Source organism: Brachionichthys hirsutus, chromosome 8, assembly GCF_040956055.1.
Source record: "Brachionichthys hirsutus isolate HB-005 chromosome 8, CSIRO-AGI_Bhir_v1, whole genome shotgun sequence".
Classification (NCBI taxonomy): Eukaryota; Metazoa; Chordata; class Actinopteri; order Lophiiformes; family Brachionichthyidae; genus Brachionichthys; species Brachionichthys hirsutus.
In genome coordinates, this window is record NC_090904.1 from 10,732,528 (window position 1) to 10,752,758 (window position 20,231).

The following is a 20,231-nucleotide window of genomic DNA, read 5'->3' on the forward strand; positions in this document are numbered from 1 at the left end:
CTGTACTTGTACTGTAATACATGCTACTGTGTGACTGTACTTGTACTTGTACTGTACTGTACTAACATTCTATCTAATAAATATATTCATCATCATCATCATCATCACCGTAAATCATTTGGGTAGACGAGATCACCGTCGTAAGCAAGAAAGTTCCTCACCGTTTTCACCTCAGTGAGTATAAAGCAGCCAGCGAGGCCTCGTCAGAGACCGAGGCACACCGCTACCTGCTATAAATATTCCCTCCACACCTCCCGTCCCCGGTTAGTGTCTCATGTTATATGTCAAGGGTTCATCTCAAAGAGAACGAGAGAGAGACACGTTTATAACGGTTTGGTTTCGCCGTTTCGTCGATGGCTGCGAACACAAACTTGTTGGATCATCTCCTGCTGGTGGCTGACAGCAACTTCATTCTTTTTCGTTTGTTTTGTTTTTGCATTGGTTTTCCAAGAGCGTCCCCGGAATTCTCTGGCAGAGGAAGGCAGTTGGATTTGTAGCAGCTTTCCCTGCAGGCGGTGAACGGGGTCAATCGGCCGGTTTGACCACAGAACGGGAGACGTCTCTGCTGCTAAAAGGTTTGGGCCTTCCTCGTCGTCTTTCACGTGCAGCAGCATTTGCAGCTTTTATATTTTAATGCATTTGGCTGATGGCAAATAAGTGCAACTCTGACGAGTAGACACGCTGGGACAGGATATTTTGTGTGCGTGTCGAAGGCGTGACTGATTTGGGATGTTCATTTGGCTTCTTTGTCTCTCAGGGTGCAATTAATGCAGCAAAACAATGGCTGGGTCTTGTGAGGAATGTCGGCGGAAAGGACCGGACGAGAAGAGAATCGCCTCCATACGTCTGCGGGACATCTACGATCCCAAGTGTCAACCTCCCAAAGATCCGGTCCAGATTCGCCCTCCAGGCCCGAGAGCTCCTTCGGTGATGGAACTCAACCTGAAGCACAACTCGCCCGGCGAACCCCCAACCAAGACGATCGTGAGGAGGCGAGCTCAGTCGCTTCCTGAGTCCGCAGAGAGGAAGAAGGGCCTGAGGAGCATGCAGGTCCGATTTGTGGACTCCCTGGGCCTGGAGTTAGAGGAAGTTAAGGTCTTCAGAGCAGGAGAGCACCCCCTGATACCCCAGCATGTCATGTTCAGACTGCTCATGAGCTCCGAAATGGCTTTTGGGAAGTCTTTGGAATTGTCGCTGCCTTACTTCAAACCTTGTTTCCCTGAGAATATGGGAGCTCAGCCGCACTTCCTGGAGCGCCTACGGGCTCGGAAGGTGTGTCTGGAGCAGGTTGCGTGTTCAGAGCTGGGCATTACGGGTGCTGTTCAAGTACTTAATTTGGCTTATGAGAAAGAAATCGCAGTGCGCTACTCTTTCACCAACTGGAGGACTCTCTCGGAGACCGCAGCATCCTGGGCGTCGAGCGGATATGGCGACGCGCCGGAAACGGATGCCTTTAGATTTCGACTGCCCGTGCCACCCTTCATTTTGCAGCCAGGGGCCGTGCTGGAATTTGCAATCTGCTACCGTGTCAAAGGGACTTCTTATTGGGACAACAACGATGGACGCAATTACAAACTGTCCTGCCACAGCTACAAGGTGACGGTGCCGAGGGAGTGCGAGGACAGCATGCTGCACTTCACCTGAATATCACGTCAGGGGTGCAATGAGAGATGTGGGGGGGGCGCCGAGCAGAATGCGGCTTGGTAGCTTTATTCCCTTTTACTTGGTGGAATTGGTGCAGTGTAAATATATACAAATGCGTGACAGGCTTTTAACATGATGGCATGGCAGCCATCTGATCGCTCGTTACTTTACCGTGTCAAGCCTGGTTCCAGGATCCATCAACCACAGCACGTAAAGTGGCTGGTTAAAGGCTGATAATCTTTAAATAGGTCGTTAAATACAATTTTCATAATGATTTTAGGTCAATTTTAACACAGGAATAAAATATATTTCAGCTCCAAAAGGGCTGGTTTGCTGTAAAGTACACATTGTTGCTTGATTATTATTGCTTTAACACCTTTCATTCATCAGCAGGAACACTGTAGCTTAAAGCAGTCGGTCGTTACGCCCATCGGACACCAGATGGCGCTGCTGCTCAGACGTGTTCAGCACTAGTGGTAGAAGAAGCAGTAATATCTTAAATATTAAACACCATTGGTAAAATACTCTAGTACGACTAATACTAATAAAAATAAAATGGGAGATAATGTGCAAATGTCAGAATAACTCAACTTCAACATTATCTATTATCTATTCCCTTACCTGAGATTGATCCAAATTTTATTTGGTCACCCCCCTATTTAAGTTCTGCTAAATGCACCATCTGAACTTCAGCACTGTTATTTTAACAGAGGTCTTTAATGGCAGCATGATAGAGATCTCTTGTTATTACTGTCATTTTGGCGCTCATTTCATCACTCATCCCTGATAATTCTGCTATTGATCACCTTTTAGAATCAATTGAGGTGACAGGCAACGTCCTGTCACACCGCTTTTTGTTTTTTTTTTGTATATTTGTATTTGGCCTCTGGAGGTCATTTGTCACCACTGCATTCACAGACAACTTATTCCACTGGCAGATGATTTGAGGTGAGGCATGTTTAGAACAATGAACTATACAAATGGCCTCAGGTTCTTCTGACCCTTCTGCAGTTGGACCAGAAACAGAGCCTCCCTGGGTTCGACGGTTCTTCACCGACATGCCTCCACGTTGCCTTGCAACACTGTGCCTTTATTTGGGACCCTTGAGCTCATTTAGCCGGTGGTTATGTAAGGGGCCGTCATATTTGGAGCCGGCCTGACGCTCAGTGGTGACGTCTGCTTCATCGACTGCCTGAGATGGGATTTAAATGTAAAAAAAAAAAGACGCATGATTCAGGATCCCAGTGTTGCGTCACTGAAACATCGCCTGTGACTGGAAGAGAATTTTAAAAAAGCAGCGTCGCTTATAATATCCATTTGTAGAGGCTTAAAGATAACCGGCCCGGTTGAGTGACAGTGACGTTGTCATGAAGAATCAACTGGACCAAAGAGGCTTCTCCAGTTCTGTGAGACTGGTAGAGTAGACTCTTGTTGGAGCAGGAAACAAAGAAGGGACCGAAACCACCAAGGCAATCAGGATCTACAGGAGTATTTCCTAATATTATTTCAGAGAAATTAACACACTTTCCCTCGTCTGTTTTAGGGACGCTCGTGAATCGGGGTCTCCCCTTTGCTCCAGGTTAGCGGTCGGTTCTGGACCGGACGCTATATTGGCTGCTCTCAGCTGTCGCACATTCCTTTTTGCTGTAGAGAGCCGAGAGCGATTTAAACAGGAGCAGCCATTTGTTTGTCGAGCCGTGCCAGGAGGGAGGCTGTGACTCACGTGGCATACATGCTGATGTCAGAGGAAAGCTTCGAACCAGCGGCGCCAGCGATCGGAACGTGACCCACGGAGACGGTTTCATGAGAAGAAGCAGAACCGAAGGCTTGCTTGATCAAATGAAAGTGAACCTCTACAGCCGAGCGCTTTCTAAAAGAGATAAGTCGTCACATAAAATTGATTAGAAACGATTCCCAGCGTGGAATCGGCGATATGTTCGCCTCAGAACGGGCCTTTGTGAGAAACATCACACATTTCTACGACGCCACGGCGATGGGAATGACACGCAGACGTCACGCCGTGCACCAGACAAAAAGGAAGCCTCCGGTAAAAATTAAAAACCTGTATTGTGCAGACAATAAATAGTGTATACAAAGGGACTTTTGTCTTTTATGTTCAGCAACGTTTCCTTCGATACGAAACATCAACTGAATCGCTGAGACTCAGACGGCCCGGGGATGTGACTACTGATACTGGAACGGGATTGGTCACTTCAGTCACATGCACACCCCCCCCCCCCCCCCCTTTTTGGCATAAAAAAGGATGTCGTTCAAAAGAGTCTGTTTACAAAAGAGTCTCTCTGCTCGTCTACCGCGAATTCACGGCCTCGATTCTTCTGCTGCTCGGACAAGGTGAGGCGAAGGGTTCAGGTCGGGTTCCTCCGCTCGCTGCCTGCGTCCCGGCAGCTCCCCTTCCTGGAGACATAGCCTCCGAAGTTCGCTGGACACAGACACCAGGACACCCGCCGACTGTGAGCCGGGGACACTGGAGGACTCCGGGGGGGGGGGGGGGGGGGGAAGGTCTTCCCTGACAGAACCGGATATCAGCAACTCTTCACAGAAGAAACGTTGCTAAGGCCGGTGGAACCTGCCGAGTGGAGAAGAGGGGGAAACGTGAGAGTAGGTTAAAATGTTCACGTCGTCTGAGGGGCTTCGTCCTTCAATGGACGGCGCTTTCAGGAGCAGCCAATGGCCTCTCCCCAAAATTCACGGATGTGAAATCGCTGGATAATGTCACACCGACCCTCTCGGGCGTCGCCGGCGACAAAGCAGGCAGAAACAAGCACAGCGGAGCACGAGTTCAAACTGACCTCGTCAAATGCTTGCTGGAAGAATGAACCTCCATCTCGTTGCTCTTGAACTCGTTCAACTCCTTACGTATCGCCGCCTGCGGAAGGAAAGCCACAGCGAGCGTGAGCGCCAACACGTCCAAGGGGATCAAATCATCTTCAGCGGGTTTCGTTTCAAAAAGGTAGGACGGCTCCGATGACCACCTCAAGGTCCGAGATTGGTAACGCCGCTTTCAGTCAAAGTCTGTCAGACGGTTATATTCCAAAACGCCACTCAAAACGGCCGTTCTTGCACTATTAACGCAGGTTTTTAGCTACCTTGTCAGCAGCCGACAGTCTGGTCCAAGGTTTGTCAGCTCTCCTGTCGTAGTCCTGAGCTTTGGCCACCTCCACATAGTCGCTAAAACGAATCAGGATCTTTCTGTCCCGCAATTCGTCCACCGTCGGTCGCTGGTTCAGCTGGAAAATAAACATACCCGAGAATTTAATCATCAAAGAGAGCGACGAGGGAGGCTTAATATACAAAAAAAACCACACACAGCAGGTTGTGTATTAAGGTTCTATTTTGGCAGCTTGACAGCTCCGGGGCATCGCCCCAAATTTGGGATTAAGTGGATGAAAATGGAGTCAAATGCCTCCGCCCACCTTTCTGTTCAGCCGTTGTTTGATTTCCCTCCTCTCCTCCTGTTCCGTCTGGTCATTTCTTTCTGTTGACATGCAAAAAAAAAAGTAAAAATTGTAATTATAATAATAAGCAAAAAGGAATTTAATCACAGAGACTGGAATGCCACAATGAGCGAGGTCAAATCTCTAAACAGAGGAATGAGCAGGATGACTGAGCTGATCTGGTTGATCTGGGGGGGGGGGGGGAATGCTAGTTGGTGCATGTGTTTCGTTCGAACACATGTTCCCGAGCAGGTGGAGACGGGGTCAGCTGCTAGGGGGGGGGGGGGGGGGGGGGGCCACAGGTGGCCCATCTCATCCAGGGGTCCACTACAAATCTCACAAGGCCGTTTCATCATTGGGCCCGTGCTATCCGGACTGCGCAGCTGTTTTCACAGTCTGAAGTGCTACGATCTGACACCTCCTCCTCTTCCTCTGAATAAAACAGTGTCTTCTTCACAGGGGAGTAAATTCATTCACGGTTTAAATATAAGTAAACCGAGGACTACAGTCTGTTCATTATTTGGCTGACTCTGTGGAAATATTATTATTAAGCAAATGTCTGTTTTTGCGGATTCTTCTTCCATTAAAAAGCTGAATTGTACTGATAATTAGCATTGAAATAATTATAATTATGATATAATTGATTTAGAATGACAGAAACAAGTCAAGCAAAAGTTCCAAATGTCAAAAGAATGTCTTGATTTGGTTTTAACTGAACAATAAAGTCAGATAAAGGAAATCCTCAGAGTTGTAATTTTTTTTAATTGTTTTTCTTCCTATGATCGATTTTTAGATAAATAATAAATAAACAACAACAAACAGTGAATGTTTTGAACATCTCAACAGTCTAAAGTTATTTTATTAAACCGAAGTATGTAAACTTGAGACGGTTGGGTTCTTTTCATGATAAAAGCATAAAATACAAAACGTAATAAAACAAACAAACAAACAAACATTTAAACTCACGCTTTAAAATGTTGCGGCTCTCCAACTCCTCCACGGCCGGCCTCTGGCTCAGTCTCCTGCGGAAGAACACCAGAATTATATTCTGGACCATGTTACTCCTGCCCGGTCGGGCTTTCTCTCCTCGACCCTTTTCTTTCTCCTCTTCTTCTTCTTGGAATAAAGTCTTTTCAGTCCTTTCACTCCTCGTTGCTCCTCAGATGATTGAATCGGCGTTGCAGAGCGCCGAGATCTGCACATCCAAAACGCAAAGAGCGCGTCCCGGCTGGAGCCCACAGAGCAAATGATTTTTGGTATTTTAACATTTAAGGCTCGGCATCGGGGGGCGGGGTAAAGTTTTGCCCCTCGTTTATCGCATCAGAGCCGGATAAGAGAGGAAACAAGCGGCTTGCGCTCCTGGAGTCGTGCGCGCTGAGCTGCGGCGCGAGGACTGAGCGCAGCCTTTTACGAGATGAACAACTCCAACGAGGAGGGGAGGGGCTGAGGAGGAGATCCCCCCCGGCGCGTGCACACAAACACGCCCGCGCACGCACCAGCGTTGTCCCTGAAAAACACCTGTGCGACCAGGTAAACCTGAATAACCTCGCGTTTCATGTCATCCTCTTTATTCATTTCTGCGCACTCAAGGGAATAAACAAAAAACCACCATGTTTATCTGGTAAATGTTGTTTTGTGCTGGAAATAACAACTTATTAACCTTTATTGATCCTCTTGAATTAATCAGCACATGGAAACAAACAGGGCAAAAACATCTCAGGTGACACTAATCACTAATCAGTGTGTCCGCCATCAGCATCGATTAGGACAGTATTCGGCCTCTTTATGACCTCAGGTTCCCACCCATTCTGGGGCCTGACATGTCCCGCCTCCAACATGACAGTAGGCCAATCACAGTGCCCCAGCAATGGAGCTCTTACAGAAGTCATTTTCACCCAAATATTGGTGCCATATTTTTTTTGCCTCCGCCAAGGAGGTTTTGTTTGTCTGTCTGTTAGCAGGATTACGGAAAAGCTGCAGGATGGATCTTGATGCAAAACAAATCTGAAGATGGGTTTGGGCTAACTTAGATCCCCTTAAATTTAGAGAGCGAGTCGGATACCCGCCTGGATACAAATAAAATCTGGATTTTCCCATTTACTTATAATGGAGGCTTTAAATCATATCTTATAAAATATGCATTCAATTCACTCACCAAGTATCACAGTCATGAAGGAGTCCAAATGCAATATCATGAAAAATGTCTTCTGGATCTGATCCAGAATGAAGTCAGGAAAAAATATCAGTTTTTAACATTGAAAACACCATTTATGGATTTAAAAAGCAACCCCCGATTCTCTTTTACCGCCCAAAGGAATAAACTTCAGCCTCATTCGAACTCCACCTGATCCCACGCTCACGTGGTGCTGATCGCAGAATGACCGAAGCGGTTCAAATGAAGATCAGTCACGATTCTCCTGCCATTCTTATGACAAAATCCATTTTTATAAGCCACCAGAAAGAGGTCAGCGCCACAATGTTTTCACAATCCCAACTGTTGGGAGATGGATGATTCACACCGGGCAGCAGGGACGGCGCTCGACAGACCGGGCAGGCAGAAAACGCCATCAGATGTTGTTCTGCACTCCATAAATGCGTCAGCCCTTCAGACAACAACAGACTAGAATTCAAAATGTTTTAATCCAATGCTCACATGCGTATCAAAATGCATATCAATCAAAGCTGTTTTTTAGGTTTATCTAAAAATCCTTTTCATCCGTGTTTAATCTGCTGAACGTCGAATCGAACTATCCTCTACCTCTGCTTCTGTCCTTGATGAAAGCATGCAGTGCCAAAACGACATTTAAACTGACTCGATTTGGAAGATTTGCGGGCGACCCTGACCTCCGATAAAAAGGCTCAGGAAAGAGGGTAGCCTTTATTGCAGGTCAGTCACAAGAGTCAAACTCTGACCTTTTGTAATATGATCCGACGTTTGGATCGGGAGTGTTCCGGTTACATGCTGTACATCCTAAGAGCTGCTGGGCTGGCTTCACAGTTGTGATTTTTTAATGCTCTTCCGATGACGTAACTGCAAAACCCCTCTGTTTTTTTGACATAGTAACCCAATTTCTACTTGACTTCAAATCAGCGGGGCGGAGACTCCATCAAAGATAAAATCATGGAAAACCTTTAAGCAGCCGAAACGATTGTCCCCGTCCCTAGAAATAATGGATCACAGATCTAAAATAAGCCTCCAGTCCTGTGGCAACTTCACATGTAATTGGGACCGCTGACCGCTTGCAGGACATAACAACAGAAATGGTGATATTGGAAGCTGAGGGGAGTCGGCGTGTTAAATGGAACCGGGTCATTGGCCTACGCCTGAGATCAGAGAGCAAATCGGATCCACCGCTTTCTTTAACCTAGAAGGGATGCGTCACATGCATTTCACACTTTTAAATGTAAATTTGGATTGGATTTAATGCAAAGACGAAACTCAAATACCCCCAAAAAAAGAAGAAATAAAAAGCCAGAGTGTGAAAACCTCTTTTTTATTTCTGCCTTCTGGGACTGAGTCACAGCCCCTGCAGTAATTTGGGCTTCACAAGCACTCACCCACTCTTCTTGATGAGAGGTAAAAGTTCCTCGCTTGTTGGGGAACTCGCCAGCACGTCAAAGCAATGACCTCCCTGCAAGAGCAAGGGCTGATGGGAATGTCAGGCCATGAAAAGTGGAGCAGAATGGTATGAGTCAGGCGCCACAGGCCGGGTGGCGGCCTGCTACTGCCCAACGAGGTATGTCGTAATTCCTCGCCCATTCCCCTGTGACAGAGCCCCGGGACAGGTCGGATGTGAAGTCTGATCGAGCCCAGGACGGCTTGGGGGACAAGGGGTGCAGAGGGGGCCAGTTGGGGGCGAATTGGTGGGAATAATTACAGGAATCTTTTTTTTAACAGTAGTTTACCAGATGACACTGCTAAAATGATTATAAAACATTTTTTTTTACAATGGTTAACATCCTAACTATGATGCGAGAACAGGGTCACGATAATGATGCTAACACGTTAACATTTAACTTGTTTACAATGGTTCACAATTTGAATCTAAAACTTTAATATGCTATGAAAAGTATAATTGGCACAAAACACAAAGTACACTGGGGACTGATGACAGTGTTGTTTTGCAAGCACTGGACTAAACTAAACAATGATGAAATCTTCAGTCAGACATTGGAAAACGGGGGAGCCGACTATATCGAGGGGATGATAAGGAAAAACAATGTGGTTGGGTCAGCATTAGCCGTTATTTGTGTCCAAGCACAGACCAACACAGATCTGACAACCTATCTGCATGCAATAATTTTACTTAAAAACAAAGTACATAATGAGTATTTATTTTCTGTTATCTCTTTAGCCAACGATTCTATGTAGGATGGTTATTAAAACACAAACAGTAGGCTGTGTATGTCGACCCAAAAAAGTGACACCTCATCGGTTCACGGTGAAACAGGTCAACGACACGCGACTACAAACACATGTACAATAACTGACATCACAATCCATTACATTCAAGTGATAATTTCCTAAAAGTTTAATATATATATATATATATCAAAGTGGTGGAAATGGATGTCGGATATAGAATAAATAGACAAAGACTGATTCCTCTAAAATAATGTGCATCCATTAATCCGCACAACAGATAGTCCAAAATCCATTTCTGACCCTGTTGGCATAATGAACTCTTACGTTTAACTGGGAAGCCAGAATCAATGCTAGAGATGGACGACGGCCACACTGGGTGAACAAATGCACAACCTGCCACAACTGTTTATTTATAGCCCCAAAAATGTAGCAGCGGGAGAAAAGCTAACAAAATTAGTCACAAGTCGCGACCCTGATAGCGATCTGACCCTAAATTGGCAAGAGGTTAGAATACAGAAACAAATAGCCAGTCTGCAGTGCGTGGGTTCAGGGACTTTGAGACTTCTGACATTTCAATTATAGGGTACGCACAAATAGATCTGCAGGCAGAAAAAAAGCCATTGTGTAGAATTAATTACCGCATGTGGGACAGGGAAGGTCTACAGCGTTGACAACGTCTAATTTGACAATTTTGCTTTGTGCCATATATGTACAGGGCGTGCCAGCCGGCTCCACGCCTCTCCAACTGCTCCGCAATATCTGCCACATCCAGCCCTGAAATTGGACTGGTGCCGAGCTGTGATTCTTCGCACCACAAAGTCATAAAAAGAGATCCGAGAAGCGTTCCTCAGGTGCAACAGTAGCTGAACACTGCTCACGTTTCAACCGTCTGTTGACGATGTTCTCGGCTACAGCACCGACCTTCCGTTTCTGTTGCGAAAAAGACCGATACCACATTCCAAACGGATTTTTATCAGACTAATGTAGATGTTGGAAACAAAACGAATTAATCTATTCATTAAAAAAATGAGCATAGCTAGAAGAGAATTCAGTACTTCAGTACAGAAGCGAGGCTGCCAATTTGCAATTAAAGACAATTAAAGATCAGGAGTAGGTGGCGCATGAGCAGACAGTTCTTTTGAGGAACGGCCAATAAGCCTCAGCCTCCCTCCCTTTCTTCTCTCTTCTGATATCGCTAACTTGCAATCAGCTGCCTTGTGGCCAATGCAAGTTATTCATAGTTGTCTGGCAGGACAACTGCGGTCAGCTGATCTGTCTGGAGTCAGCAGAAATTAGTTTACGTGCTACAAATATCCAATTATTGGTTCCCCCGGCTTGACCGTGGCGAATGCTAATTGGCCTCCTGTTATTTCCACCGTCGCTGCTGTGCGTCTTCCTTCCTCTCCTTCCTGATCCGGTCGTTACCTGCCTTGTAAAACTCCAGGAGTTTTCCACATTAGCGGAACGCTGGACCGGAGTCCATCGAGTTGATGCCGGCACGCGAGCTGAACGGACCGACAGCTCATTCCTCTGTGAGGGGACGGAGCTGAAGAGTCTTTTGGCTGTGCCCACCCACACGCGGCTGGCGTGAGGACAGTTAGGTCTCGTTATTCGCTCGGTTGGAGGATTTTTACACTCTTTTATTTTTACACCATTTGCTTTTTATTCTTGTGTGGCTATATTCAGAATAGTGTCCCAACATTCAGGCAAATGTGACTTTGGGAGCTTATTTGGAGAATTGCCCTCACATTTATGCAACAAGGCCCATGTTGAAAAGCTACTCCAGCCAGCGGCATGTGTGCTTTAGCAAGTTTCTTGATATTTGTCACACTTTGCCACCCTGCTTTTGTCAGTGTGCCTACAAACTGTGGCTATTTTTGCCTTCAGAGCGGCTCTGCCTCCAAATTGTCAGTGAAACTAAACTTCAAATGTGTGCAGTCATTGAAAAAATGCAAATCCAAACATCCACGTATCCTTTTGTGGCGCTCGTGCTTCCTTTACTTGTCACCCACAGAGCAATCGCGTGACGAAGCTACGTCGAACATCTGAAAATGTGAGCTAGTCGTTTCTGTGGGCATCACCTCGACTCTTACTGAAGCTCATCAAATACATAACCGGAGCCGTCTTTACATACGTAACTACGGTTACGAGCTGAGAATGAGGACAAACATGGAGATGAAGACCATTGCAGGGAAGGTTGTCCTGCAGCAAAAGTGAGGATGTTTCAATCGGATTGGGAATAGTTGGAGGACAACACAGTCTCTGTAGTCGCGGGGAGCGAGGAGGGAGAGGCGATCTATTATGCCCGACACTGCAACATTTGGTCAAACAGAGCTAAATTTAGAAACAGAGGTTTCCCATCTGCTATTGTGGACCGGCCCACGGCGCTGCATTCTTCAGCAGAGTGCTGCAGATAAGAACTGCAAATCAATTCTCCATGCAACGCACTCATTATGGTATATTAGTGGCGCATAGAAGGCAGCATTATTCAATGCCGTATATCTATTTAAAAGCCATTTCAAACTATGTTCTTACTCCATCCAGATGGGTTGGTGTTATTTTAATTTCAATCTCTTCAGAGACAGAACAGCAGAGCAGTAACAGATGGAAGGAGTGGGCGTGAACCCGGATAAACCCACAGTTAATGTATTAAATTCCTCTCTTTGTCTACAAGTCTATATCCCCATATTGTTCCAATACCTTGTTCCACTATTTCAGGGCACTCTAATTCAAAGCTGTCCAATTTGATCTTCCTTTGCTGCACTTGGGCGCAGATTATGAATAATGATGACAATGCGAAATGTTTTCCACCTCGCCTTTGGTTCGCATGTTGCGAATGACTTGGCACCACGTTGCCTGCTGCGTTTGCTGTTGCCATGCAATGGAGTCAACATGAAAATGATTGTTCTTTGTCTGTGATGGAGACTGTTCTGTTCCTGAGTATGTACTAACACCTGCGCCACCCACGGCCCTCCGTTGCGTTCGAGCGCTGCCTTGAATTCCGTGGGCGGAACACAGTGTCCCTGACGCCGCTCGGTTTCCATTGAGCACGACTTATTCAACGCGACAGATTCGGTATAATTCATTGTCCCTGGACAATCGTCGGTGAAGGATGAATGCTTAGAGGGGGATGTTAGCGCTTTACTTCTCATTCCATCCAATGGAGGCTGGCACCGGTTGGCTAATGCTAATCGGATTTGTTGTCTTTTGCTACTAGGAGGGATCCACTGATTCCTCAATTCAGGAAGCTCCTGCTTCAGGGTCCTCAGCTCCTCTTGAGAATGATCTCATCTCATCTTAAATTAGCCCGCAAGGAGAAAAAAGAAGCCCTTAGTGTGGAGGTGTGGGAGATCCTGTTGTTAGGTATGACACATTCTTTGAAATGCTGTGACTCTAAAATTATACCGTGTCGCTATTAAGACAGGGTGTAATTAAGATCACTGCCTCCTCCAAGGGGGGTGCGGGGTGGGTGGGGGGGGGGGGGGGGTTGCCGGAGTTGCTGTGGTTGATTGTCTGTTAGTTTCACAGCTACTGCCTACAATCCTCATCGGATCAGACACAGACATCAAAGTCTGATCTCGATCCAATAAATATTTCAGATCTGGTGAGTCAGAATATTCCGACAATGAGATGAGAAGTTAGAATCCCGGAATGCTAATAGTTGAGTTGAATCCTGCTCTCACTGAGGGACGGATAGAGGATTCTCTCCCCCAGTTTTTCCCACTCCGGTATTCCAGCACCAGACCCATCACACGGACGTTTTATAGCTTTATGTGGTTATTAATAGGAATTTGGGTTTAATATAATTAAAAGGAAATGTCGGGCTTTTGTGCTCCTCCGTCTAAAGTTATATAAGAAATCATAAATAGCTTCTCTTTATTTTGGCAATGCAGGAATACCTGAGCCTCTGTGCTCTGCCAATGAAAAACACTGATTGAATATTAATTGCTATCTAACATTCCTCACATACTTTACTGTTGCTTCACTGCAGTCATGCAACCTCAAGCATCCAGCAAGCTGAATGAACAGCAGGGAACTTGTTTCACAACAAACCCGCTTCTCTGACCTCTGCCCTTAATCGGACTCTGTTTACGCAGCGCCCCCCCATCCCAGCGTCCTACAGCCACCCCTTGTGACACGGAATTGATCGCTTCCTCTTGCCGTTATGCAATAGCACCCAGGACGTAAGGCATTCGGCTTCGTGGTGCAGCTCGTTCTCGTTGCTATTCCGCAAAAGTCCATGTGCAAAAAGTCCATGTGACGTTCCCCCCGTCACATGGAACACGTTTGGAACGGCTTCGGGCTATAATAACTGCACATACTGTACATCAGAGATGATTTGGCGGTCCAGATTGACGAGCAGCTGAGAAATGCCATTGGCGAGGGCGTAGCATAAAAAAAAAAATGCACATTGGAGAGGAGCAATGCCAGAATCAGAGGAGCGCATGTGCCCGTCTGAATGCATGAGTCATCTCTCGCAGTGAAGTCACAAAGCAAAAGGCCTTACAGTAAGTTAATTAGAGTTGATCGACATCTCGCTGCTCTATTTTCTCCTCAGCGCCAAGGCTTCATCCCTCTAATTATTATCCCCGACCTGTGACTGTAACCGGTACGCGTTGGAACCACATCCAGGACAAAGCAGGGGTTCGACCTCCCCGGAGCTCGCTGACTCAAATGGCAACCTTTGTGCTGCAAAAGTTATGTAAGGACGCTCACCCTGTTCAATCGCTCGTCCTACAGGAACATCAGGGATGAAATAGAGCTGTTATTTTATTAAAGCATCCAACCTGGACACAAAATGGGAAAAGAAAAATGAAACAGTCCTCTCCCTACATATCCTGTAATAAACTCCAACACCTCAGTCTGATGCACTTTGAGTGGGAGCGTACGAGGCTAGATCATTAATGCAACCAGTGAAATAAAACATGTGATCAACCCAATGAAGGAAACTTTGTGTGCCTCTTGGTGGAGCCCATCGCGAAATGACGAAAGACAGATTTCAGCTGGTTGGATTTCTTGGTATTAAATGATCCGATTTCACAGCATCCGCTGTTACGAACTGCAGGAAACAACCCCCCCCCCCCCCTGATGGCAATGCCAGACTGTAATGTATTTTAAAGTAATAACTGCATTTTGTTAAAAGTTCATCAAATTATTAGGTGGGTCCAGGTTTGAAATTTAAATTCTAGATATCATCAAATTGAGATTTATTGTCTATCCTTTACAATTTTTGGGACTGCCACCGATATGACTTGCAATCAAATTCATTTGAAGGCAACAAGTTCCATTAGTTCTATTAGACAAATAAGAGACCATGACCCGCTGTTACGGAACATTATATTTTGTTGACAACTCCAAAAAGTAGATTTCCAGTGTGGAGGAACAGCGTGTGCTGTTCACCATGATGCAAAAATCAATTAGTCACACTGGTGGCGGGGGGGGGGTACATTATGCCCCCTCTGAGTGCTTGTAATTATGAATTAGAGCTGCTTGTGAAATGGGACAAGAAGCCATCATGTTCTCCAGCATACAAACAAAAGGAAAATATTACTTTCAAAAAGCATTTTTTAAATGTCATTTCAGATGAGTTTATGAAGTGAAATTAGTTTATGAAGTGCATAAATGTACGGGTTTTGCAGATATATCGAGGCAAACACGCCCGTTGTTGTTAACCGACGAACATGTGATCAGATGTTTCTCGGAGTGACTGCTCAGTTTCTGTCCGTTTCTTTACCGGTGATGCTGAAACTGTGCCTCGTCCAGCCATTCAAGGCAACAATACCTCAAACGACTCTCAGACGATTGCTATATTTTAATCCAGAAAGGAGAGGAGTAGCATCTGTTTTAAAGCCAATAGGCAGGTGAAAGCGGGTCAGCCGCCAATTAAAGCACTCTGCAACCGCCGGCACAAAGTGAAGTGCGACTTTTCCACACTTGCATTTGTTTGTCGTCACAAAGCGATGAATCGAGGGAAAATAAGAGAGGAAAAACTGCAACGAAAGCAGCTTCAACTCTCTGTGAGGTTAACGTCATCATCATTCATCCTATGTAAAGAGCTGCTTCACGGGCATTGGCCAGAAAGCTGCAGTTGCTTCGGTATATTAACACGGACGATGCATTTGGGTTTGTGGCTGCATTCCATTACGTGCGTTGCGTAACGCTACCAGAACACCCCAGCCCTGCATTGCTTCCTAAAACCCCTCATTTGAATGTTAATCCTAATTAGAGTTGCCACAACAGTGACCTATGGCCTTTTATATAACACAAGATTATGTGCTGTGCATTCCTGCACCTGTTCCAAAAATCAGACCGCTTGATCCAGACAAGCCACGAACCCGAGCGCAACACAGCAGCCTTTGTTGTGACACTCAGAATCCTGCTTTACCCAAGGTTACATACGTAATAATAACATAGTAAAAACTAGAATTACACTTTAGCCGCTCAAAGCAATATGTTTATATCAATAGTGAGACACAGATTCTCATTTTAGCATCTTTCAGCTTGTTCTGATTTTAATGGCTGCAGGTTCAATGAAGAAAAAACAAATCAAACCTGTTCTGACTCTGCAGCTGCACTCTGAATAAAATGGCCAAAATAATCAGCTGAAGTGGGTTTACTATCCAAATCCAAACTGACATCTACAGTGAAGACCTTTTTGACAATGTTCAAGGACTGAGCAATTATTTGGTAACGGCTAAAGTGAAAAGAGACAAAAGTAATGAGACACATGGGGCAGAAGAGGGCTGATAGAGAGGAGCAAAGTGCTGGATGGGAGGCTGAAGTGGTCCCAGACGGGGAAACTCACTTGGCCAGCTTCGTCTCGATCTGTTGGCGGATTTCCTGACGCTCCTGGTCGCTGCGGACGGGAAAGATGTTGCGGTCCTCCAATTCCTGCTTGCTGGGCCGGTTCCGGAGCTTCACGGCTAACAGCTCCTTCCTCATCCTGCGCGGTAGGGTCCCTGTTAAAGGCGGTTAAAGCTAGAGTCAGGGACGACGTCTGGCTGAACCGCTGAACTTATACTAATCATGACAGAAAACACTTTGCATAATCATCTGCATACTTATTTGATTCTTGAGTCTTAAGAGAGGAAGACAAAAATGTCCCTTCCATTTGGTCAATACGATCAGACTTTTCAGACAAAAGCTAAATTCATCCCATTTGGCATAAATAATCATTATTTGGGTCCAAATATCCTCGGTTCTGGATGTGACATCATCTGGCATGCGCGTCCATCCTGTACATCGTAACGCCACGCTCTTTGAAGGTTGTTTTGTCCTTCGACTCGCGGATGCCACAGATGGCTGAGCCCCATTGACCCACATGAATGGACAAGAATTAGGCCACCAGAACAGATGCTGACGGGCCGCTGGGACTTAACACCAGTAACTCTGCGGTACGTCACGTCTGCCATGCTCTTGATGTAAACAAATATCCGCAGGGATTGCGTGGCTTCATTATTCTAATGGCAGGGTGTCCAGATTTTGGGGATTTGTGCAGTAAAAGGAAGATCAGTGCCGACAGGCGGAGGGAGACCTACCAGAGATCACAGACTCATTCCAGCTGTCCTGATCATTCAAGTATTCGTTCAGACGCCAGTTCTCTTTGTTCTCGTCAGACTCCTTCTTGCTCTCGCACTCCCCGTCGGCCTCCTTGTCCGTGCTGGAGGTGGTGCGGGACAGACGGCCGTCCAGCCGGCGCTTCAGAGACGAGCGCGTCTCCTTCGCCTGGAAACTGAGATCACACATCACAAGTCGAGCCTGTCAATTGCAACGCCACGGTCCCAAAGAGGCTTCAGCTAGCACCGGCTGGAAGGCGAGAATTAACTCGAAATAACCAAAGTGCTGGATTTAGTTTAAAAAAAAGATCTTCTCTGTGTGAGACAGGAAATATACAATTTGTAAACAAAAAATACATAATGTAAAATAGCAGGAATATGTTAAAAACAGGAAGGCAGAACAAAACAAGTTGCTTTTGTAAATTAATCTGCATCCCTTATGTTACAAATTATGCACGGGATTGAATGAATGCAAATTTCATATATTTTTTGGATTATTTATTTCATGATTGGAATAAAATGGTAAAGTTCCTGTCTTCTGTTGGACCGTCAGACCTCATTCTGTCTCATTCACTCATTAGTTTAGCTAATCCTTCAGATTAACCTTCTCATTTCTATGCAATGCCTGACTTTTCTGACCCATGAGAACACAAGCCTCGAGCTTGGATCCATCTATAACTTTGGTCATGTTACGGAACAGTCAGCATTTCTTGTTCAGGTGCACAAAGTTTCACCTAAATTGAATCACCTGCTCCCATCCATGATGCCAACCTCTGACAAAGGTTTTAACAAATGCTCGGGTTCTTTCTTTGCATCAGTGTCCAATCTTCAACTCCGTCCGATTTCATAAAAATTCATCAAGTAGGTTTTGAATAAACCTGCTAACAGACAAACTTGCACAACAAAAAGTCAAACGTCTTGCTGCACCTAAAGCATCTGACCTGTCTTGTCTGTGTTTGGTGGCCAGGGCACGGTGCAGTTCCTCAATGATGCAGCTGGGGGGCAGCTGTTGGTGTAGTGTCCTGAAATGTGGGGACCCGGTAGGTGTGGACATCCTGGCTCTAAAAAGGGAGCTGTGAGGGTCTTTGGGAAGTGTGAAGTTCCTTGGTAAGGTGGCCGGGGACTTCTTAACTGGCACCGGAGGAGCGCCTGGGGAAGGAAAGATCATCTCATTGAGATCTCGCGGCTGCAAACACGGCGGGACGTCCCGTCGTGGTTCGCCTGATGTACTCACCATCGAGGCTGCCCAGTCTGCTGAGCAGCTTGACTGGACGGTTGGGTGGGGGAGAGATGCTGGTCCGTCTCGGAGGCTGGGCCGCTGCGGCTTCCTGTTTCCCTTCGAGAGCCTCCACCTTCCCCACCGGCGGCGACTGCTCGTCGCTGGGGTCGCTTATCGAGGTGCTGTCATCTTCTCCATCCTCACTCTGCCCGGGATCTCCAATGGCCTTCGAGTCTTCAGTCATATCTTGAACTAGAAATAAACATTGGTTAGGGGGGGTGATTTGGAAGAGTCTGGCTCCCCCTAGTGGTCAATCACAAACTTGTCTAACCATCACCGGATGGATAAAGCATTTCATTCATTGTTTTTTTGTTCGCTTTATTGATCTGTTTTGCACTTTGTGAACATTTCCAACACAAATCACACAGATCACCTGTCGAAGCGTCTAAATCGCTGCCCAGGTCCTCACTGGTGCTGGCCAGCGGCGCCACGGGCCCCTCGTCCCTGTCCTCCCCATCAGAGTGAGTCGGTGTGTCTGCATCTCCGCTGTCACCCCCGCAAGCGAGATCAGACTCTGCACATAGGAATCGGACCGGGATGTGATCATCTTGGAGGCGTGTGTGTGTGTGTGTGTGTGTGCGCGCGCATGCTTCATTCTGCACCTGCTTCCGTCTCCCCCGGGTTCCTGCTGACGAGGTCATCTCTCTTCTGTCGTACAGCTGCCTTCTTGTCTGCAGCTAAACGACACAAACATTTATGAATCTGTTCCGCTGACTGCGCTCAGGACAAAACAAAGTGAGGCGTCAGTATCTTCAAACACTCACTCGGCTTCAGCTTGTCGTTTTTCTTTTTCCTCCACTTCCAGGGCTTGAAGATGCGTCCCAGGCTGGCGAGCTTGCTGTTGCGTCGGACGGGAGGCGTGCGTACCCCTGAGACCAAGCACCCTGAATGCAGCGCCCTCTGCTGGTCCATCACGTCTACAACACACAAAAACCAGCAGCTGCCTTTTCGAATCAGGCTCCTTCAGGCAAAATGAAATCCATCCCGAACACAGCCGTCGATGAGGGCTCCGATCCGATGGAGGTCGCAAATCAATAAGCTGAAATCTTCACGCAAGAGCATGTCTTGTCCATTCAAGTCCTATCTGGGAGGAGCAGTGAGCGGCGGGGAGAGGACATAGAATCGCATTGTTAGTGTGTGACTCATGTTTTCGTGGCAGCCAGCTCTTCCTGGCTCCAATGCACAGACAATAGGGGGCTTTTAAAAGACCTCTGGAGAGACGCAGAGAGTAAATACAAGAAGCTTTCAGCACAACTGCGTTTTCTTCTTCTTCTTCTAAGAGGTCAGACGTCCGCAGCCCCGCAATCCCCCAGCTGAGTATCCCAGACAGCATGCTTTATGGTGGCTCACATGATTCTACAGAAGTTTGATGTTACGTAACAGGAGCAACAGAACGGAATAAATGTTAAAGGCTGCTGCAGGCAGATCGGAACGTTCCTGCTGCTGTTTTTTTTATTGCCCCTTTATGCCAGGTTCAAGAAAACATCAGGGAGGAGTGTGTACCGTGTTTAAGACTTTGGAATTTTCACATAATATATCAATGTTCTTTGGTTCCAGTGTTTTTCAAATGGTTTAAATAATCCATCTAGCGGCTGAAATGAGCTTCCTCCGTAGGGTGGCTGGGCTCTCCCTTAGAGATAGGGTGAGAAGCTCAGTCATCCGGAGCTCGGAGTAGAGCCGCTGCTTCTCCGCGTTGAGAGGGGCCAGATGAGGTGGCTCGGACACCTATTTAGGATGCCTCCTGAACGCCTCCCTGGTGAGGTGTTCAGGGCACATCCCACCGGGAGGAGACCACGGGGAAGACCCAGGACACGCTGGAGAGACAATGTCTCTCGGCTGGCCTGGGAACGCCTCGGGATCCCCCCGGAAGAGCTAGAGGAAGTGGCCGGGGAAAGGGAAGTCTGGGTTTCCCTGTTTAGGCTGCTGCCCCC

The 20,231-nt window shown here is 46.6% G+C and overlaps 2 protein-coding genes across 2 annotated transcripts in view; one reads left to right on the forward strand and one right to left on the reverse strand.

Moving 5' to 3' along the window:
* The first annotated feature begins 563 nt into the window (after positions 1-563).
* On the forward strand, positions 564-1,644 carry ppp1r3db (protein phosphatase 1, regulatory subunit 3Db). Its single transcript, XM_068742862.1, has 2 exons — positions 564-575; positions 758-1,644. The coding sequence occupies exon 2, from the start codon at positions 781-783 to the stop codon at positions 1,642-1,644; it is 864 nt and encodes a 287-aa protein (XP_068598963.1). The 5' UTR covers positions 564-575; positions 758-780.
* A 2,497-nt stretch (positions 1,645-4,141) lies between these two features.
* Positions 4,142-20,231, reverse strand: part of phactr3b (phosphatase and actin regulator 3b) — a 26,557-nt gene continuing 10,467 nt past the window's right edge. Inside the window, exons 2-13 of the mRNA XM_068742735.1 lie at positions 19,065-19,217; positions 18,903-18,977; positions 18,674-18,814; positions 18,256-18,492; positions 17,963-18,170; positions 17,004-17,197; positions 16,271-16,424; positions 6,066-6,121; positions 5,079-5,140; positions 4,752-4,892; positions 4,455-4,531; positions 4,142-4,231 (exon numbers count right to left, since the gene is read on the reverse strand). Of these exons, the coding sequence (XP_068598836.1) occupies positions 4,216-4,231; positions 4,455-4,531; positions 4,752-4,892; positions 5,079-5,140; positions 6,066-6,121; positions 16,271-16,424; positions 17,004-17,197; positions 17,963-18,170; positions 18,256-18,492; positions 18,674-18,814; positions 18,903-18,977; positions 19,065-19,217 (1,514 nt within the window). The 3' untranslated portion in view covers positions 4,142-4,215. The remainder of the gene's footprint in view (positions 4,232-4,454; positions 4,532-4,751; positions 4,893-5,078; positions 5,141-6,065; positions 6,122-16,270; positions 16,425-17,003; positions 17,198-17,962; positions 18,171-18,255; positions 18,493-18,673; positions 18,815-18,902; positions 18,978-19,064; positions 19,218-20,231) is intronic.

What these genes read in the sequence shown, in the direction of transcription:
- ppp1r3db (XM_068742862.1), top strand. Translation starts at nt 781, where the DNA reads ATGGCTGGGTCTTGTGAGGAATGTCGGCGGAAAGGACCGGACGAGAAG.